Source organism: Echinococcus granulosus (genome assembly GCF_000524195.1).
Source record: "Echinococcus granulosus chromosome Unknown EG_S00028, whole genome shotgun sequence".
Taxonomy (NCBI): Eukaryota; Metazoa; Platyhelminthes; class Cestoda; order Cyclophyllidea; family Taeniidae; genus Echinococcus; species Echinococcus granulosus.
In genome coordinates, this window is record NW_020170408.1 from 342,510 (window position 1) to 363,379 (window position 20,870).

General features: G+C 44.7%; 4 protein-coding genes across 4 annotated transcripts; 2 read left to right on the forward strand and 2 right to left on the reverse strand. All coding sequences in view use genetic code 11, as the record gives it.

Annotated features, from left to right (window-relative positions):
* Positions 1-701: 701 nt before the first annotated feature.
* On the forward strand, positions 702-2,014 carry EGR_04473 (Tubulin-specific chaperone A; the record flags this gene model as incomplete). The annotated part of the gene is made up of 5 exons (XM_024493722.1): positions 702-765; positions 846-967; positions 1,569-1,666; positions 1,697-1,802; positions 1,844-2,014. 5 exons carry the CDS (start codon positions 702-704, stop codon positions 2,012-2,014), a joined length of 561 nt encoding a protein of 186 aa, XP_024351836.1.
* A 241-nt stretch (positions 2,015-2,255) lies between these two features.
* On the reverse strand, positions 2,256-2,720 carry EGR_04474 (Required for meiotic nuclear division protein 1; the record flags this gene model as incomplete). Its single annotated transcript, XM_024493723.1, has 3 exons — positions 2,256-2,444; positions 2,519-2,639; positions 2,677-2,720. The coding sequence occupies 3 exons, from the start codon at positions 2,718-2,720 to the stop codon at positions 2,256-2,258; spliced, it is 354 nt and encodes a 117-aa protein (XP_024351837.1).
* A 1,250-nt stretch (positions 2,721-3,970) lies between these two features.
* Positions 3,971-13,625, reverse strand: EGR_04475 (Calcineurin-like phosphoesterase domain-containing protein; the record flags this gene model as incomplete). The annotated part of the gene is made up of 10 exons (XM_024493724.1): positions 3,971-4,140; positions 4,954-5,102; positions 5,277-5,470; positions 6,218-6,316; positions 6,409-6,448; positions 8,450-8,533; positions 9,474-9,703; positions 12,250-12,456; positions 12,686-13,006; positions 13,047-13,625. 10 exons carry the CDS (start codon positions 13,623-13,625, stop codon positions 3,971-3,973), a joined length of 2,073 nt encoding a protein of 690 aa, XP_024351838.1.
* Positions 13,626-14,377: 752 nt separating this feature from the next.
* EGR_04476 (DNA topoisomerase 3-beta-1) lies at positions 14,378-20,870 on the forward strand (the record flags this gene model as incomplete). The annotated part of the gene is made up of 12 exons (XM_024493725.1): positions 14,378-14,596; positions 14,634-14,816; positions 14,890-15,060; positions 15,936-16,070; positions 17,646-17,761; positions 17,874-18,093; positions 18,421-18,600; positions 18,897-19,256; positions 19,378-19,842; positions 19,921-20,120; positions 20,231-20,336; positions 20,535-20,870. 12 exons carry the CDS (start codon positions 14,378-14,380, stop codon positions 20,868-20,870), a joined length of 2,691 nt encoding a protein of 896 aa, XP_024351839.1.

Below are 20,870 nucleotides of genomic sequence, written 5' to 3' on the forward strand. Positions count from 1 at the left end.
AAGGAGGCCCGCCAAATATTGCAGCACAGATCAGCATCATGATTATCTGAACGCACTTACATAAAACCCTAAGATTTTTCTTAGAAACAGGAAAAAATGTTAGTGTGTGACACACACATTTAGCGCACAAAAGCGTCTAGGGCTACAAACAGAGCTAAGGTGCCATCTCACTCGGCAATGGTACAATGGCAAAGGTAAACGTAAACCTTAACCAAGATCGAGACATAAAGGTCCATGGATTCACAAGCAACGTGTTTTTCATGAGTTACACCATTGACGCTATAATAGGCATTGCAGACAGTTTATAATCTCTGGTATGGCACACTTTCTAGGTTGCAGTACTTTACTTAGAGTTTTGTTTGGTCTAAGAAGTGTATTAAGGGACGGGGAATTATGGCGGACATCTCACATACCTATGGCTAGAAGTAGGAACACTAACATGAGAGCAGATTTATGTGAGGGAGAACGGTAAGCAACACGTGTTTAAAGAAAAAGAGCTTGTCGTCTGTTCTTCCTATCAACGCTAATCTCATTTCCATCTATCCGGGTTCTATCCAGCCAACAGACATTTAGAGGAGGTATTGCGAGTTCTCTTTATCGACCGCCTTATACAGGTTCGGAAGGAAAACTGTGCAAAGAAGCTTTTCCAGATGGTTTTAAACTGGAGTCACCACATTTGTTGGCAGTTGTTCCATTAGAAAATGGGACCAAAGCGTTTGCCAAACTCAAGCGTCAATTTCAGCTCTTCAGTTGGGGTCATCAACGGTACTTCCATATGTAATATGTTCATCACCTATCAGTGTAAATCAGGATAGATGTCCTATAAGATCAAGTTTACTTTCCAGTGCCACCAATGTATCCTTCTTCCCGAGATTTCCTTGAAGATTTAGGAGTGCATGATACCCGTACAGCGTACAGACGGTGTAGGGGCCACTGGCATGGTCTGGAGGCCAGTCCACAAGGAGAGGTACAATAACCAAGATACAAGATTTTCTCTTTCAAACCGACTATAGAACAAGCAACTAACCTATTACAATTTATTTAATCACCTTTGATCAAGAAAAACCATTGTCAATTAATTGAGCCAAAAATGAGGCATATTACTAAAGAGATGCGCACCAAACCTACTACAGCATATTTAGGTTTACTTAAAAGGTTAGTGAATTTTTTGTGATTGACAATTATTGGTGCAACTCTTAAATGTAGGCATGATTTTAGGGTACAGATGATGCATGGTGGTAAGTCGTGTAGGCCTATAATGCCATAAGATATCTTCAAACATAATAAGGTATTTTTATCACTGGAATGAAAGTGTTTCTTTTGAGTAGCTTTTTGTAAACATTAATGTAGATCTGAGCAACAAATAAGTACGGTCCCGAATGAGGTGAATATCAAATTCATTGCGATTTTTTAATCCGAAAAAGTCACGTACACCCTAAAACTGATTTTTAAATCTACTTTCCGACCTAGATTTCGATCTGACTATTTGTTAAACGTCCCCCCTATTTCCTATTCGCGGGTTGTTTCTCGTGTGTTGCTCTTCGTGCCCTTACTTGGTTGCTTTCTAGCGCTTGCACTACATTGGTGATTACTCCGTTGCAATGACAACAAATGCCCAGGATCCTAGACTTCGTCAGCTTAAGATCAAGACCAATGTCGTTAAAAGGTAAATGCCGAAAATGTAACACTTCACCAGAATATCTAAAGACAAAGCTAAATACGAAGAAGAACTAGTTGACCTTCAAAGGGACCTTGAAGAAAAGAAAGCCTCCGGTGCGGATGAATACATGATCAAAAAAGCAGTGGGTTTCCCGCCTACAGTTTTATTTGATATTTTCCTCAGTGCGAGCTCATTGATGAATCCCGAATGATGGTCTCGGACTGTTCGAGTCGATTGGCAAGGGCCGTTGATGTTTTGACGACAGCCGTTGCAGATTGCGAGGATCTGTGCGACCATGAGGAATACCAGTTTGCCCAAGAGCTCATCGCTGGAAGGTCTGGATCTGACACCTAGACACCCGCATTCAGTACGGGACTGGCTTCTCCTGAAAACTATTCACCTCCACCCCACCCACCATCTGTATAATTGCTTTTGTTTAGGTTTGATACACTATAAAGAACTATGTTTAATTGCCGTCCAAGAAATAAAACTCTGTTTTACCCCATAAGTTGCAAACGACTAGGTCTCCGAAAACTGATTTATTACAAAGGTGTTCAAAACGAGGTTTTCGCCGTTGAAACTTGGACTGAGTGCTTCATGTGTCCCGTTTCTTCTGGCTGTCTTGCGAACCTTTCCCCGATCGGCTGCGTTGAACTTCAAAGATAACTTCAATCAGAATGAGGACAATGATCATCCACTCCAGTCGTGAAGAATGTCGTGCTTGCAGATGATTTGTTAGAATCTCCGCCAATTCGCAACACGTGTCCAGCTTCGAGTTGAGGATCTACAGATAAAAGAGGAAAAGTGAGTGTATCCACACATGCGTCGAGATGAAGCTTAGAAGCGGTGAAGACGCACTCTAGTTCGACTCCGCACGCTAAGTGCACTTTTGAGATTTTGGAAGAGTTTTTCAACATCGGATCGGTCCCAATAGAAGTCCGGTGTTTCGCTAATCGTTGTGCTGATGTTCAGTAGGTGTCTACGTAGGAAGAAGTAGGTCAATTGGTTTCACTAACCGTAAGGTGAAGAGCTCTCCGGTTTTACGAATCACTGACGACATTGGGAAAAACATTCCTAGGCCTGTTTGCATTTTCTAGGGGAAAGGGACCTTGAGATAACAGCAAAGATAGCATGGTCAGCGGTTTTGTGGGTCTGCTTACATCAATCCAGGGCTGCATTTGCACTGCTACTGCATCAAAACTGTTCTCCAACAAGGAAAGCTTTACTGCAAATAGGAAAAAGATGAAGGCTGTCCATGGGTGGTCGACTTCTGACTTTGAGGAGGACAAAACAATTGTGGGTGAGCTTGGAACGTTGTTTGGCCAAAGTGAAACCGGTAGTAAATGACGCGGAGCGGCTAACGAACAGTCGGGCCGATGGGCCGAGTTTATGGAAGGCGTAAGGGTAATAGCGGTGTGTAGATGAAAGATGGCTAAATTTACAGAATTCTGACTCCGGTCAACGCGGTGGTAGTTGGGTCATAAACAATAAAGGATTTGATTTGTTCCCACTAATTCGTCACAAGTGAGAGGGCGGGGGGGTGACAATGGCCTCTGCTAACTTTTTGGCCAATTTAATGGCCATCATCTCGCCTAATCTTGCCGAAATCAGGCTATGCAAAGTGTACAGCTCCCAGCGAGTGGATAGGGAAGAGTTGTCCTGATGTGAATATCCACAGTTAAGCACGAGTGTTTGGCTAGCTCACCACTGGAAATCCGTTAAAAGACGAAGCACAATGTTCCAGATGTTTTATTACTCTGACAAGTGATGTCAATTAGCGTTATTTCATTGGCTGGTTGGAAGACGTCACCAAAACTAACGAATTTTCCTGTTTCGAATGTGAATAATAACTCTGTGACATGCGATTTTATGCAACTATTTACCATCATGAGCTGATAAACAGCACACGTCACGTATGCGTGACGCCTGGTCCCAGGCAAGAGAACCGAAATACTGCGGTGTTTCACGAAAAGGAAGTCATGGGATTCAAATAAACTTTCACAAAGTTAGTTGAAAAGTCGAGTTATTTCCAATTTGTTCCACTGATAGTTGTGTCTAGACGGAGCGTTAAGGTCTCTATCCTGTTGCCTCACCTTCTCAACTACACATCCACGCCCACCAGTACCGAAGGTGGCCCCTGGGATCTATCTAGTCTACAAATCTGCCGATGCCAAGGTGATTAATAAACCTGCAACAGCTTCCCATCAAGAGGTCTCGAAGAGGAGAAGCATCTCGATATCGACTTCGGTGATATCAATCAAGAACACGGGTGCCCACCTATTTACTCTACTGCCTGATGCCTTGGTGAGATCAAAAGGTGGATAGCAAATCAGGAGTGCCTTCAACTAGTGAATGTGCCCAGGAAGAAGGGGATGAAGAAAGATCGTGAAGAGGCTGTTCAAGTTGCATCTGCTTGTACCCAGACCAGGGTGCCGATGCGGAACCACGACGTGCCACCACATGAGCAACTCGACACATTACTGAACGAGTAAAAAAACGCTCGAAATCGCGCTTTTAAGGCGCCAAATCGGTCATGTGTGAAATATGAGGTTAAGACCATTAATAAGATGCACCTATATAAACCATGTCGTCTTCACAGCCTCGATAAACATCTACGTAGGCCACACCACCACTTTCAAGCTGTCAGAAGCAAAAGCCTACATTCACTGCTTCGCCCTAATTTTCTATTCAGGATATCTCAGGCCGGCCGCTCTTTAATCTACTCTAGCGACCATACTACGAGGGACAGACAAGTCAAATTGCCAATCAAGAGGGCGGACTGACGTGGTGATGAACGAAGGAAGCAACTCCAATCCTGCGAAAATCTTTTTAGTTGAAAAGACTTCACACACATCGCTCTCGACCACTCAACAGTAGGACGGGTAATTAAATGGTGTTAACGCTTTAAGGACAGTTAGTTTTATGTACTGTTAGCTAACACCTCGGACATGGCAGTTACGTTTCCACAGCCCACCACCACAGCAATCACCCCTGAGTGAAGCGCCTCATCGCACCATAAACTGCTAAGCACTTTGAAAGCCATCTTTTCAGCAGTTTGCCCTAAGACGGGTCAGCCTTCGAAATGGTTACATAAAAGTAGGAGACTCATTAATGAAAAAAAAAAAAAACTAGTGAAGTATCCACGCGCCTTATCGTTTCCCCCCCAACCTTTGCTAACTAGAGGTCCTGGTTTGGCTGTATCGACTCCCACCTAAAACACGGCACTGGTAAGCCCGAAGGATTCTGCCACTTGAGTCGAGTTAAGAAAGAAAGGAAGTGGGAGAAGACCTTACCCGATGAAGCTAAAGCGTCAGAAAAGGCGATTTTTTCAATGGCCAGAGTCTGAACAGCCTTTTCATAGGCGTCCTGTGACTCGTTAGCATCTGATCGCGGTGGAAGTGCGTGTAGGCGGATGTCTTCAACGTCGAGACGGGTCGGCCCACTAAGAAAAAAGGAAAAGTTCTACACTTTGTGAATATGGAATTGCTTTCCCTGTATCCCATTCGTTGGAATTACAGATTTCACCCATGTGACCTGCCAGAAAAGGGAAAGACCTGATTGAGGTAGCCTTTATTCGTCAAAAAGATTTGTGGTTAGCTGAGACTTAAGAATTCACACCTTCTCAATACTCCGAGGGATTCGGCTACCATGCTCACACTGCCAGTCCCTCGACCCTTCCGTAAGCTGACACCAAGAAAACGTCACAGTGACAGCCATAGGAAGATGGTAGCTACTGTAGATGACTCGGCCTAGGGGAGTCATAATGGGAGGGCCATCCAAGTCACGTGGTGCAGCGACAACCGCCCCGACCTACAGCAGATTCGGCCTCAAGACAGACGCTCTAGAATTTTACGCTGTCCCGCGCATGTGAATCTCCCCCCTCATTTATTTCGCCTAACCCGGGGCTGCATTATCTCAGGTGACCATCTCGTCGTTGAATGCGGCACATGCGAAGACTTGTGACAGCCGAAGCAAAAAGGTGATCACGGGGAGAAGAAGGACGCCAGACGACAAAACGTAATTAACCCAGGCGAACTTTTTCATCCTTTTCCATACCCATGAGCCCTTCACCCCTTCTGAATGTTTGTATGCCTCAGTACTGATGACCCGTTTCGTAGTGGTAGTTCAAACTTGTTTTGAGGGGTGAGTGTACTCCAATGTTCTTTGTCAGGTTAGGATAATTGTGTCATAAACAGATTGGCTAAATTTAAGACATCAACCAGTTTATCGTACCGTGATCAAAACTTCATGTCAAGTCAAGAGAGGTAGAGGGGTTATTTGCATGGTAAGCGGACAATTACGGTCATCCACTCCTCTCCTACCTCCTTTAGACTGAGGGAGCAGTCCCAAAAGGCGCAAAGGGCCTTTCCCTGAGCAACTCCGTTAACCTAAGGGCCTAACAACTATTGTCAATGTCTGGATGAAGACGGCTATAGTAATGTCAAGATCTGGAGATAATAGGAGATGATAATAGGGGCGTGAAAGGACCCCACAAGAGCCACTCTTGCGATCCAAAGGAGATTGCTACATTTTAAACAAAAAGTTTTTAAGGCAGACTTGCCTGGTGAAGGAGTAGATCAGCTCCTCAAATTCTACTGCTTCCGGGGAAATAGGTCTGTTGCATTCTTTGCGAATCTTGGTGATAGTCTCCTCACACTATAAAAAATACAATGGCTTTTAGACTGATTGACCGACTGGAGGGTATGATCCCCTCCCCATACCACCGATAAATGGAAATGAAGTCTTACCTCAGACTCCGAGACATTCCAGAAGACAACAACACCAGTTCTGAAAAAGAATGATAGATGAAGCAAGACAAGTAGAATAGGGCAGCGCAAGAGGGATGTTCAAGCCAAATCAAGCTCTTCGAATTAACAAGATTACAAAAGGACGTAATCGCGACGCCACTAGACGCCAGGACAGCAGACAGAAGGGATGGACAAAGGTGTCGGTTACTGAACGTGTAAACTCAGAACCCGCAGATACCCGATCAAATGGAAGATCTCATGCACAACGCAGCAGTGGCATAGGAATAAGACGCTCAGCTGTTCAGGGGAGATGTATTTGATTGGCTGGTGTCAAAATTGCAAAGACGCCCAGTTATGTCTATCAATGACTCGTCTGGTCGTGGCAGATCCCGATACACGGCATAGCAATCATGCCTGAAAACACTCAATGAGTGCGTGGAACGTACAAGAGACGAATGCTTCCATTAAAACAGTTCAGACGTACACTTGAAACTCGGAAGTTTGTTGATGTTGATGACAAATCCTTTCAAATTAAAGGTTTAAAGAGGTCGCAGGAAAAGCCTAGTATAGGCGCTGGATCGGTCTACACCGATGCCCAGAAATCCACTAACAGAAAAGCATATAATTGGCAACCTAGATGTCAGTTACTCCACATATGGCTCATAGTTGTTTGAACGCGCCTCGTCCTAAGCTGCCAACCTCCTAACCAGAGCGGCAACAAATAACCGACTAAAGCTACCCTTCAAAATAGACGGATATCAATTTCAATGGAAAACAGACGAAGTGCAGAAGAGAAGAAAAAATGAAAACCAATGCATCCCTCCCGACGCTAGTTGACGTTGGAAACTACAAGAGCACATATAATTTGTCTATGCAGAAGCTAAACGGGTCGGAAAGTGCCAAAGAGCCTTCACATGCAGCAACAACACTCCACAGTATTAAAGCTTTCCGTTCGTTTAGGCAACGAAGAAGTAAATATCGGGTATCAGGCTCAGCAAAAGCCTCTGTGGGGAAGAGCTGAACACAGTACTTTGGAGATCACCGTGGAAGAAAATGTTTCCGTGGGTGTGCATGCGTAACTCGCTTTCACAATTCGCTGGGAAAGTGTTGCCTACTCAAAAGTGATGCGTCAAGAAAAAAAGGAATATAGTACAAATCTGATACTGTCAAAACCAGTCCGAAAATGGAACGGGAGGCCTATTCTTGCAAGGCAACCCCGAACTCGAGCATGAGGAGCTATGCGTTTAATTTGATATGGAAGGAGTGAAGGAAGGAAGAGAGGGTGGAGGGGAGTAAGGAAGTTGGGGGAAGAAGGTAGGAAGGTAGGTAAGAAGGAACGGAGGGAAGGAGGAAGATGGGGGCAAGAGGAGGAGTTGAGAGGGGATGAAGGAAAAAAGGAAAGGAAGACATCACCACATGCCCCTCCTCACTCAATGTTTCCTTAATTTGGTATTTCTCCGGTAATCCCACTCTGTCTGCTTGTGCTGCGACGGTTAACTTCATTTGGCTGGTTTAAGCAGTTTCTTTGTCTACCAAGCCAATTTGCGTCATGAGCCGTCGCCTGGGTTGTCTATTCAAAGCACTAGGCGAATAAGTTGGCCTTAGGGTCTTTAAGAAGGAAACAACCGAGACTAAAATTATGTGCAAATTTGCCGACGACAGTCTGAACGTAAAAGATGTGTACCAGTTGGATAGGCGACAGGTATGAAGGCGTTGACTGCAACAGCATGGAGACAAAATTCACGCCAGAGGTGTTAAGTTCCAGGACACAACGCGGCAGCCACCATCAATGCGAGAGGCGAATAATCAAAGGCAACGACTTAAGGAACCGGAAAACTTCTTTAACTATTTACCGGAAGAAACAAATGAGGCACTCAGACATTTCCACCTGACCTAGCCATTGAGGCATGGAGGTCAAACATGGTGCATTCAAAACGAACAGCCTCCATTTCATCACTAATCCAGCCTTGACCTCGATTAAGAGAGCCAGTTTCCTCAAACCCCGGGACAAGGTTATAGGTCAAATTCCTTACTCACTTACGTCGCAGGCTCCCATGGTTGATGCGTTGTGGCGCGGTTAAGGATCTGAGCCCATACCTGGCTGCCAAGAGGCCCACTTAGAGAACTAGTTAAGAAACAAGAGCCCCCTAGAGCATATTAGCATGCATTAAAGCATCTATTTTTCATCCTCAACAAAAAGTGATCAACGATGACAACTTCGAGAATCATGATTAAAGGTTGATGGGTGCATTCTACAGGAAGATAATTATGCTCTCTCCAAGTCTCGGTACCAAAAGGTCGTCGTGTTCAACGCATTCCGTAGTGGGATACCTCATGCCCAACACTGATGACGAAAAGCGGACTCCGAGAAGATACTACTTATGACGAAAGAAGTGGTATTCATGTACAAAGAATATCATCGACCAGATGGAAACAATACTGCCATGAATAATTGAATCGCGAGAAAACACAGACGATAACTAGATATAGGAATGAACAGGAAACGAGAACATACCCCCTTTTACCTAAAAACGCCAATTTCATCACTACCATCGTCCTTGACATGAAGAGAACTAGTATAGGTGGAACAAAGGTGATAGACACACTTAGGGCGATTCCATTCTTGGCCCAATGAACGGTGGCCATCCCTAAGAATATTCAGCCAATACGTGGGGTGCTAGAACAGGAACAACTGATAGAGGCATAACTCCTCCAGTGGCGAAATCACCCACAAGGGACAAATACTTCCTCGACAGTGGCGAGCACGAGCACTTGATTGGAGCATTTTAGGCAACAAAGTAGCTTTCTCGTTTGATTAAAAAGGGCCCTGGGTGGAGGGAATATTCCAACAAGAAGGGCTTGAATTTACTGGATTGTATCGCTACACGTAACACAATCTGAGTGCACATAAACAATAAAAGTGGTTCAGTTGCACCAACACGTTTCTAGGCTGAAGCGGATGTATTATTTATCCCTTCAAACGCGTTATTCATTTGATAAGCTCGTCCATCCCAGTTTGACAAAGCTCTCATCTTACTAATAATGATGTAACCAAAGAGGCCTACTTGAAGACGAGAACATCTCGATGTTTGGTGGGATCATGAACATCAAAGAGCGTAGTTAGGAAGAGGATCTCGTTGGTCACTTCAGGCGGCAGACGCAGACACCGATACCCCATGGCCACGTAGTCGAAGACTGAAGAGACCCGTGCCAGGTTTATCGACTGACCGATGCCATAGGCGGAGACTCGGAAGAGATTGTTCTCAAAGGAGAGTTTCTCTGTGGACGTTGGATGCTAGAAAAGATGATAGCAGTGGAAAAGAGGGGCTAAGAAGAGAAGTAATCCAGGCGGTTCGGAATGTTGAACTTTACAGTTATGGATAAGCAATGGGCCAGTCCAGTCCAGGTTCTGGCAAGCAAAACATGTGGTGTTTATCCCACCATGGAACGAGGTGTGATGGAAGACTTTTCTGTGTGACGAGGAATAAGACAAGAAGTTTTAGAAAGGCTACTCGTACGAGAGACTTCACGTCCGGTTCATTCTTGTGACGTAATGCCCAGCTGTTGGGGAGTAGGACATTTAAAGGTGTCCGATTCCCCCTACAGCAGCTCCGCGTCCATTCATCCTTAAACTTGAACATCCGATGGACACACTCTCCCCCGATAAGAAACAAATTCCTCCGTGACAATGGTCAACGCGAACACAAACCGAGAGGAGTTGAATACCCTACGGAGTCGAAGGGTAGTTTCAACAACGACGGCTTCGCACATCGATGTGCATCAAAGCTAAAGCAGCACAGAAAAGTAAACAGCCTTGCGTGGATGATATTTTTTAGCCTTGAATGAATCAAAGTAGGAAAAGACCAACCTCTCAAATGTGTTCTCTTCTTTGATCCACTAGGGGACCCATGTATGCCTAGAACGGGTCTTGTGTGTTGTGACAGGAAGTGGAGAGGAGATAGGTCGGTTCGCAGGTCACCATCGATGACCCCACTCTGACCAAGATGTCACTGTCTACTAATGATTCAGTCAAATGAGTAAACCACTCAATCATTTGACAACAACATCACACTGACAGCTGACAACAAAATATACCACAAAAACAGCTACTCTATGCCCGTTGGAAGAAGTTAATGCATAGTTAAAGAGGAGAAAAAAAGGGGATAAAAATGGTATTAAATGCGACAAATTTGGGTGCATTTCGTAGTCTATTGATTTACTTCTCCACCTTAAAACCGTCCAATCAGATTTTGGGTCACAAGCAGGACTGCATATGCGCCACTCGTGACATGCCGAATATTGAGTGCTGGAGGGACGCATTTAGTTAGAATTAAGATTAACTTTATCCAATGAAGCTGATCAAAAGTAACCGTACCAATACAATGAAGGCCAACTGTTGTGGACGTCAAGCCAATGAAGGAAGAATGCTTGAATTGGGTTGCGAAGACGGAGATGCAACAAGGAAGCAAGTCTGAACTTCAAAATCACCTAATCGGCTAAGTTATTTATTTGACAGTTTCTCAGACAGGGCCTGACATATGCTAGAGCAAAACCACTTAGTAAATTCGCAGAGAGCAATCAAAGCACAATTTGACAGCTTTTAACATATACAGATGACGAGAGAATGGAATATATAACTCATAAGATCGGCTACGAATGCACTGACAGAAGTAGAGTGCCGACAACATCATAAACATGGAGGAGATCCGAGGCTGGTTCGTGAAAATGGAAAAAGGGAATAAACCCGGTCTAGCGGGTTCGAAACTCTAGGATTAATCACCAAGTCGAGAAATCATGGCGACTAGATAAAAATTAAGTGACAATCACGGAGACTCAAAATACTTTCTTAAGGGTGGAAACGATAAAAAAGAATTACATTTTACAACGACTTGTGAAAAAAGTTAGGGAAAACCAAGTCCGGATCAGCCCAGCCCATCTCCGTTTCTTTGCCAATTTCCCATCCAACTCCAAACGCCAGAACCGGGAGAAATATGGTCGTTATCACTTCCAGACCGGGAAAGTACTACTTCAGAGCAGTACCCCCCTTCCCCACCCCACGCACAAGTTTGACACTGTCTTGCCTTCTGATCAACGGACTGGTACTGCTAGTTTCTGAAAAATCGCCCTTTTTCACAATGCATCGTGTTTGATTTGATGGAATGGACAGGTTATTTGGCTTACGTTAAATAAACATTTGCATCTGCGGCCCACCGCATAGGGACAGGCAAGACATAGTTAACCAAGCGTGAAGTGGTGCGTAGCGAAAAAAAGTTGCTTCTCATCATAAGTCGACAAGTGGTGCGAAGCTTTTCCGTAATGTAAGTAAAAGTAGTGGGAAAAAAACATACACTCCCCATTATTAGGAATAGATGGGGCTCCTAGGAATGATTGATCTACCTTCCAGCGATTCAACACCCAAATATCATTTTTTGGGTAGGAGGGGAAGAGCTGAGAGCTCGATACGAAATATCGTACTGATAGTTTGACGCACACTGCTAGTTCGTACAACAAGTTATTAGCTGTCACTGCACGGAGGCCTACCAGAAAACCTCACGTACTTTTCGGTCACTCAATATGATCATTCCCCCTAGGCTGAGATGATATCATGACATTTCCATCCATAACATTTGATTCAATAGCGTTCAACCGATTAGAGCTTTAAAAGCAGACGACTTCAAGCACTGATCAAGCAAGAAAGTAATGAACTTTACGCATTACCGACATAAATCTACGACAAATCCAGTCAACAAAATCTGCCCGAACGCTAGCCTATACAAAAATACAGGAATCAGAAAACCTCTGTGCTTGATAAAACCCTTTCATCAATAAACATGAACTCACTGGAGGTGCAAACCTTTGTGGTTTCGGCTTCATCGATTTGCCCGTTGTCAAGGGGATATCAAAATCACGAACAGTTTCGTGGGTTACCCGAAGAGAAGGCAGAAGAGAAGTACTGGGGTATTTACTCCCAGTGCTTGAGGCTCTAACAAAAATCGTCCGATTCGAGAGAAGCAGAAATCGGAGAAGCCCTCGTGTCCAAGACGTAGCCTATAAGGGAACAAAACCGTTGTTGTGACCTAGGAACGCCTCATCACCTTCAAGATTGTCACAAATGATAAAATAGGACTGTATTTGGTACATAAATAAAAGCTATGAATCCCCTACCACCAAATGGAAATCGGATCGAATGATATTAAAAGGGAAATAAGGTTTATGAAAAGCGGACGTGGGGGAGTAGGGTGATGGAAAGTTAGAAACTTCAAAATCGGGATTCTACAATGCTTGGGTCTTGTTCCAGCTCATCGAAAGCGAAGTATTTGTGGGTGACGGTGGTGGGAGTGACACGAACAATACGAAGACCCGGTTTGTCGTGCCCGAGTTGGAACCCCACAGCTGAGGAGGAAATGATTTCAAGTGGAGTACTGGAATTGCCCCCTTGTGGATGCCATAGACCACCGCTGTTGTAGTGAAGGTGACCAGAGAAAAGGTAGCGCACTCCAGCCTTGTAGTATCGATTTAACAAGTCTTCACGGACGCTTATTGGCAAATTGAAGTAATCATCCTCCTCACTTGGTGACTTTTTAAATGGTGGAATGTGCTGAAGACGGGGAGTAATCATGCTGCACAGTCTAGCTCACCTGAAAAATAAGAATATTCTCTGCATTTTCATTCTCGCTTGTGGAAAGTTCGTTATCTAACCAGCCATCCTGAGCTGAAAACTCGGCTTGACAACTCGAATGATCGAAGTAAAGTTGAGAGTTAACGACAATATTCTTCACTTTACCACACCAAAATGTGAAGTAGTCATCCCCCCAATAAGATGTGTAATCGCCAATATCGGCTGGTGAAGGACTATTTCCGATATCGTGGTTTCCAGGCAGGACAAAAATGGGTATATCTGGAGAAATCTTCGCCAAGGATGACTTCAAGTCTGAAATTTGATCCTGTCTTTCAGATCGGCCAGGCTCAGCGTCCACCAGATCACCACAAATTATAACAAATTTAGGTTTGCTGGAAAGCCTGTTTATAGCTGAGATGGCACGATCTACAAGAGCAAGTTCACGATCCCATTTATAGGGTGGGTCACGTTTTTCTCCATAGCGTTCGAGTAGAGCCAACTGAGGGTCAGCAAGTTGAACAAAGGTAAATCTGCTGGCATTAGCGTCCAAATTCGTTAAAAAACGATGTTTTGTCACAGAGATGAGACCTGAAACCATGCGAAGAAAGCGCGTAGAATACCGTAACACCGCTCGAAATCATTGTCTCATTTGTCCAATGGCAGATTAACCTAGAGCGCACCAATGAATCAAAAGATTTCAAGTCAGATTGGTTTATTTAATTTCCTTGTTGAGTATTTTCATAGTGCATAGGTTAACGCCTAGTTAAACTATGCCGAAAGTTGCTCCAAATGGATATTCTGACCTATTCAGTGACTATTTTTTCTTAAATTTTGCGACTTGGGTTTATAAACTTTGAACGGTACATCGAGAAGAACAATAAACTTTTTTAGTTTCAACATATTCTTTGCCGCAAAACGTTCCGTACTCTATCTGTAAATAACCGTGCGGAATCTTTTGCTGGTTATGTTGTCCAATCATATTGCCGTTTTCTTAATTGGCCTGCTGCAGCACAAGGTATGCTGTCTCTCCCTTAATCCTGATTCGCCTCCTCCGATTTTTCGACTGTCGTAAAATTACGGAGTGTTTTATGCATGGATTTTTGGTCAGATTTCCGTGGTATATCCATTTTAACCCTAACATGCTAGTGTGTGTTTAGTGGGGAATCAATCTAGTTGATTTTACTGAACGCGTGCGTAAATGTTGTAGAACTTCTTGCTTTCTCGATGCTAGAACTACGTCTTTTTAGAAATCCTGCTTGCAATTTTTTTTGTTCGGTGTTTTTTTGATTATTGCTTGCTAAACAGTACTTTTAGGTCGACTCCACCGATCTCAGCATGCACGTTGTTTTGATGGTGGCTGAAAAGCCATCTCTGGCCGAAGCTCTGGCTAAAATTATGTCACATGGTAGTCACACATCTCGCAGAGGTAGTAGTGGTGCCTGCAGTATCCACGAGTGGAATGGAACATTTCGTGGGGGCCCGGTTCGTTTCAAAATGACCTCAGTGTGCGGTCACGTCATGACTCTAGACTTTGTTGGTCGTTTTAATAACTGGGATGTTGTTGATCCGGTTAGTCTCATCTTCTCTCCTAATCTTTCTTATGTAGGTTGAATTATTTTCCGCGAAGATTGAGAAAAAAGAGGCAAATCCAAAACTGAAGATGGTAAATTTTCTTCAAAAAGAAGCAAAGGGAGCTTCTTCTCTCATTCTTTGGCTGGACTGTGACAAAGAGGGTGAGAATATCTGCTTTGAAGTGATTGAAGCCGTGACTCCAGTTATGGGTCCACAGGTCCGTCCTTGATTCTCTTACCGGTCTTTTCCGGTCTTTCCAGTAACTTCAAGCCTTTTTATTTTACCAATAGGCACAGATTTACCGGGCTCATTTCACCGCAGTCACGGATCACGAGGTCCAAGTAGCTATGAAAAATCTCCGTCAACCAAATAAAAACGAGGCGTTGTCTGTGGACGCTAGACAAGAGACGGACCTGCGAATCGGATGTGCTTTTACGCGTTTTCAAACCAAGTTCTTTCAGGTGAAAAAGCGTGTATTGAATTTAAATCCCACTTGTTTACTCTTATTACACTGCTGTGATGAGTAATTCGGGGTCAAAAATTGACTGCCCTACAAAGGGGTATAAATTGCCAGGTGTGGAAGAAAATTATTGCCGTTTTGATATAGCTCTTTGAACTGTCTCGTAACTTGTATAGGCGTATGTAATGGATGTTCTTTACATGCAATGTAAGTTGCATATTTGTACAATTCTCTCCATACAGTCCTCTTTATTTGTGCCTTCTACTTTTCCTCTTTGGAGTTTGTTCACGAAGCTGCATGATCCAATTGTCATATCTGTTGCGAGTGTTTGTTGAGGGAACGGTATGCGGTAGCGGAGCGTACCTACCTACTGCTTGCATTAGCACTAGATAGTTATCATTTTAATACTTACTTTTATATGCGTTACAGAAAAATATGGTGCACTTTAGATTGTTTCCTGACTGAATGACCTGTGATGAGGGATGAGTTTTGCATTGCGACACTAACTGATTGAACACATCACTGATTATCTTCAAATGATCTGTCTAATCACTTGGCCAGCCTTTTGTTCTGTTTGAATTTACCGTGCAGTCACCTTTGTGTTCTCGATCTATCTAGACAAACCCATTCACCTATCTCTAGGCCTATCTACCTACACATCCATGTATTCTGGTTGCCCTCATGTTTTGTGATTTTAGGCAGCTGTCTACGCTCTGACTACTGCATTTAATCATCCCTAGTATTCCCTATTTAGTTTGACGAAGCTCCGGCTTTAACATCTGCCCTGTTTCTCACTTGCTAACCTACTCAATGCCTCGGATTGATAAAACGCTCCTTTGGTCCGCACTTCGTTATTCCACTTTTTTCCTTATTCAGGGCAAATACGGCGATTTGAATAGTCGTCTTGTCTCCTTCGGTCCTTGTCAGACCCCGACTTTGGGCTTCTGCGTCAAACGCCACGACCGCATTCAGTCTTTCAAGCCTGAACCCTTCTGGCGACTTACTGCTTCGGTTAGTTGGGGGTTATACTACTTAAGGAGTCTATGCGAAGTAATATTTCTCCTATAATAACCCTATCGTAGAATGTCGGTTGAATCTGATCTATGTGCTTTGAGCGTGTTCGCTTTACCAGGCCAGTTTATCTTGTTCCCAAAGCTGTCGAATATTTTCGGCAAATTTGTTGTAATGCATTTGGTGTGTTATATGCGCAGGTGGGACCGGCCATTTGAAAAATACTATGCTATTGTTTCTGTCTCCGTTTAAATTGCTTCTCGACTGACTCATTTGCCTGTGATGTGAGGTAACTTTTATTCTGCAACGTGAAGCGAACGTTCATGTCTTTGGTCCGCTTTAAGCGATTCACTTACTGCTCACTCCACAGTTGGGTGTTTGTAAGCGTTTGCGGCGTATATTGTAGGCCGAATTGGTTATCTACTAAGAGCCAGATAATCTTTGTATGCCATCTAGCACAACTCGAAAGCTTGTAGTAAAGGATGATTCTTTGAAATTGATAGGATCAGTCCGTCAATCAGAAGGCAAGACAACGCCAAACTTTTGCGTGGGGAGATGTGCACTTTAGTTAGTGTGGAGAGGACGTATTGGCTCTCGCCCATCTTATCCTCTATGGTTTCCTGAAGTAAATTTCCATGCTGGAAGTGCTGACACATTGTTTTGGCACAGGCATTAGACATTAAAAGGATCATGCCTGCGAAATGGAATTGGAAGTTGGACAGAAGAAATGTAATCGGAACCGGGGGTGGGCTGAGCTCAGGTTTATTCTAGATCTTTAGTGACAAGTCGCTGTATGACAGTGGAATGCGTATTCAGCTTGCTCTTGTCGCCTTGAGATAGGGGCCTTGACTACAAGGGTGATCTCGTCAATGGACTCATTTGAAGAATTATTCCAAAGGCATTAATTTTAATTTAGAATGAATTCCTCAAACATTTCCGATTGCTTCATGATTTGGAATGAATGCATTCACTTCCGAAGCCGTTGCGTTAAACCAAATTGTGGTCTACCTCTCTGTCTGTCGGTTTGTGTAATATGATACTTGGCCGACGTTTATGATTACTTGTCTGCAACAAAGTTTTGCGTCATATATTGGACGTCTGATGAGGCTTTTTCAGGGGAATGTTGAGACATTTTGCAAAAGTGGATTTCTCTGGCTTTTGTCTTATTGGAAAGGGATTATGAATCGTTGATGTTTTATTAAGCTTCTAATCACAACCTCGCCTGGTTACCATGTAGAAGGTGTGAATCTGTTTGTTTCCTTTTTTTTAAAAAACGTCTATTTGAATCTCATTTAAACGTCTGGACAATTTTCTCTTGCTCCTTAAGCGCAAGCAGTTTCTATTGCTCCTCTAGTATGTTGTCATATCATATACCTCCCCTTTTTCCCTAAGAGGGGATTAGGCACTTTCCTCTGTGATGCAAAAGACAATAGGTTAAGATTTGGGAACAAGTGCCTTTGCTCTAGCACCCCTCTGTCAGGTGCTTGGGCAGCCGCACTTTATTAATCTCGGAACATAGGTGTGTTGACTTGCTATTCTTTCGTGGCAAATAATTTTCAACCTTCTAATTCTCAGGTAGTGGTTAACGAGCAGGGCGACCGGCTTCCCTTGACGTGGAATCGTGATCGGTTGTTTGACAAGGAGGCTGCAACCGTTTTCCTCAATGCTGTCTCTGGTGCTGACAAGGCCCTGTGAGTCATCACTGGGTTTTTATTTTCTTTAATATTCAGCGACATCACCAGATAACAAAACTAGTTTTTTTTGGATTCCTTTTGTTTTCTTTAATCCCTCCCTCGTGCCCAGAGTGGTGGACGTGAATCGCAAGGTGAAGGTGAAACCGCGTCCCCAGGGTCTGAACACAGTGGAGATGTTACGGGTGGCCAGTGCCTCACTTGGCATAGGTCCTCACGCCGCCATGGCTATTGCAGAGCGGCTCTACACCTCCGGATTCATCAACTATCCTCGTACCGAGTCAACCGCCTACCCGCCCTCCATGGATTTGAAGGCGCTGCTGCGACAGCACGTACGTCTCCCTTTCCTCAACCGCTGACTTCATTACTGCCCATTGGATGAAGCTCAAAACGTCGGAAGTCTAGAAGTGGTTTGTGGCATTTAATTACAGCATCAGTGACGCCCTCGTCCATTTTATTAAGTCCAAAGTTACGTCGTAGGACTTCAACGGCTAACGAATTTAGCATTATTGGACCTATAGATCATCTGTCCACTCAGATCCTGAGCCTCTGTGGTGCATGGGCAACCAAAGAAATATCAAGCTACATTCTTTATTAGGTCTCATTAAAATACCCTCTCCTTGAGTCGTCCCTTCTCTCCCCCTCTCCTTCATCTCCAGACGAACCACCCAAAATGGGGTGACGTGGTGAGCGATCTTCTAAAGTCGGGCTATCATAACCCCCGCGCCGGTCACAACGCCGGCGACCACCCGCCTATTGCACCGATGCGATGCACCACAGAGCTCTCTGGCGATGCCGGCCGTCTCTACGAGTACGTGGCTCAGCACTTTATAGCTACGGTAAGTCGGCTTGCCTTTTTGGTTTTTTGTTTTTCACCCAAGCGGTTACACAGATGTACGGAAAGCGTTGGCTTGAACCGAGCGGACGCAGGTGCGAGTGAAAAGTGATGATAGAATGGGATCAGTTTTTTCTGGCAGTAAACTTGTAGTTCTTCCTCAATCACTTCTGAACTTGTTGTTACAGGCTCATTCTAGGTTATCATCAGCTTTAGGCCCCTTCTTGATTTGACTCAGACGTCACTGGACTTACGCACTTCTTTTAAAAGGTATTCCAATTATTTGCGCTCTCTTTTTAGCTCATGCCTGACTGCAAGTACGAAACCACTACTGTGGTGTTGAGTATTGGTGAGGAAAAATTCATCACTCGCGCCTCTCGTGTCCTTGAGCCCGGTTATACACGTATCTTTACGTGGCAGGCCATTGGGCGTGACATTGACGACGGCGACGGTCCCGATGTGACTTTGGCAGCCGCACTTACCACTCCAGGCTCGAGTTTACCACTGGGAGAGAAACCGCGTCTTGTGGAGGGTCAGACGAGCCCTCCGGGGTACCTCACAGAAGCAGATCTCATCACGGCCATGGAGAGACATGGAATTGGAACAGATGCCTCCATCCCGGTGCATATTGAAAACATTGTGGAGAGGGCCTATGTCGAGGTATGCGTGTGCCATCTATTGTTGCTTTCGAATGCTTGCAAGGTACTTAGGTATCGTCGTCTCAGTCTTCGATTATGGGGGTTTGTGCGGATCCTAATCATCCCCTCTCCTTTGCTTACAGATTCTTCCCGGTCGTCGTTTGAAGCCGACCCCTTTGGGTGTGGTTCTGGTCCATGGCTACCACTCCATCGATGCGGAACTCGTCCTACCCCACATGCGTCGTGCTGTTGAGGAGCAGCTCAATCGTATCGCCACTGGTGAAGCTGACTTTCACCGTGTCCTCCAATTCGTCCTTGCCATCTTCGCCACCAAATACCGTTACTTCGTAGAACACATCGCTTCAATGGACCAACTGTTTGAGGTCTCTTTCTCCAGTCTGGCAGAATGTGGTCGGCCCCTCACGCGATGTGGAAAGTGCCGACGCTATCTGAAGCTGGTGGATTCGAAACCACAGCGCCTGCATTGTCCGGTGTGTTCCGACACCTATGCGGTGCCGCAGAATGGATCGATTCGACCATATAAGGAGACTAAGTGCCCATTGGATGATTTTGAACTGGTGCTGTGGACACAGGGCGCCAAGGGAAAGGTAATGGTTCGGTGTTAGAATCTGCTATCAAAGAGCTACTCTCCTTGAAGCCATACTTTCTCTCGGACTAACCTACAGAGCATGGTCTTCTGTCCCTACTGCTACATCAATCCACCCTTTCCGGGGCAACGGAGGAACACGGGGTGTGCAAATTGTCTCCATCCCACTTGCACCTTTTCGCTGGCTGTGAATGGTGTGGACGCTTGCACAGAGTGTTCCCAGGGAACGCTTGTGTTAGACGACGCGCATGCGCCCAAATTCCGCCTCTGTTGCAACCAGTAGGTGTTCATTACTGCCTCAAGCATATCTGTGTTCACCTTGGGGTCCTTTTCCACTCCTTTGTTATTAATTAAACCTTATCAACATTTTTGATGCTTCATTCATGTAGGTGCGATGCCATTATCCTCTTCTCCGAAGCAGTCAAATCTGCTTCTGTCCGACAGGCGACCTGCGAGGAGTGTACGGCTCGGCATCTTTCCCTCCAAATTGATACAGTAAGCCATTCTTTTTCTTCTCCAACTTTTTTGGATTCATTCGTTGATGTCTGTAGTTTCAAACAACAACAAAACATCCAGGGTGCTGTTTAAGTAGAGATGTCTAACCTTGCCTTCACCAATTGGGAAGGAGTGAGACCTAATTCGCTGTTAAGGAACCAATCTGCAGTTACCACCCATAGCCCAATCTTATTGCAGAGAAGTGACCAATCTGGCATCGCGAGGATTGAGCGGCCGATTATTCCTGATGGTCGCATTGGTGACATCACTGAAAGAGCCTCCAATTTCATTAACGCCTTTTCTTTCCACTCCCCACAGAGTAAGTTGAAGTCAGGTGATTCATCGATACCCGCCAAATTCACCGGCTGCGTGTTCTGCTCCGATGAGATGTGCAAACTGCTTTCTGCTCGTAAAGCAGCTAACCCCACCGCCACTGCTTCAAACACCACTTCCAATGGTCGTGGTGGCGCCTCACGGGGCAGGGGATCGCGAGGTAGTAGAAGGGGTGAAAGAGGTGGTAGAGGTCGCCGATGA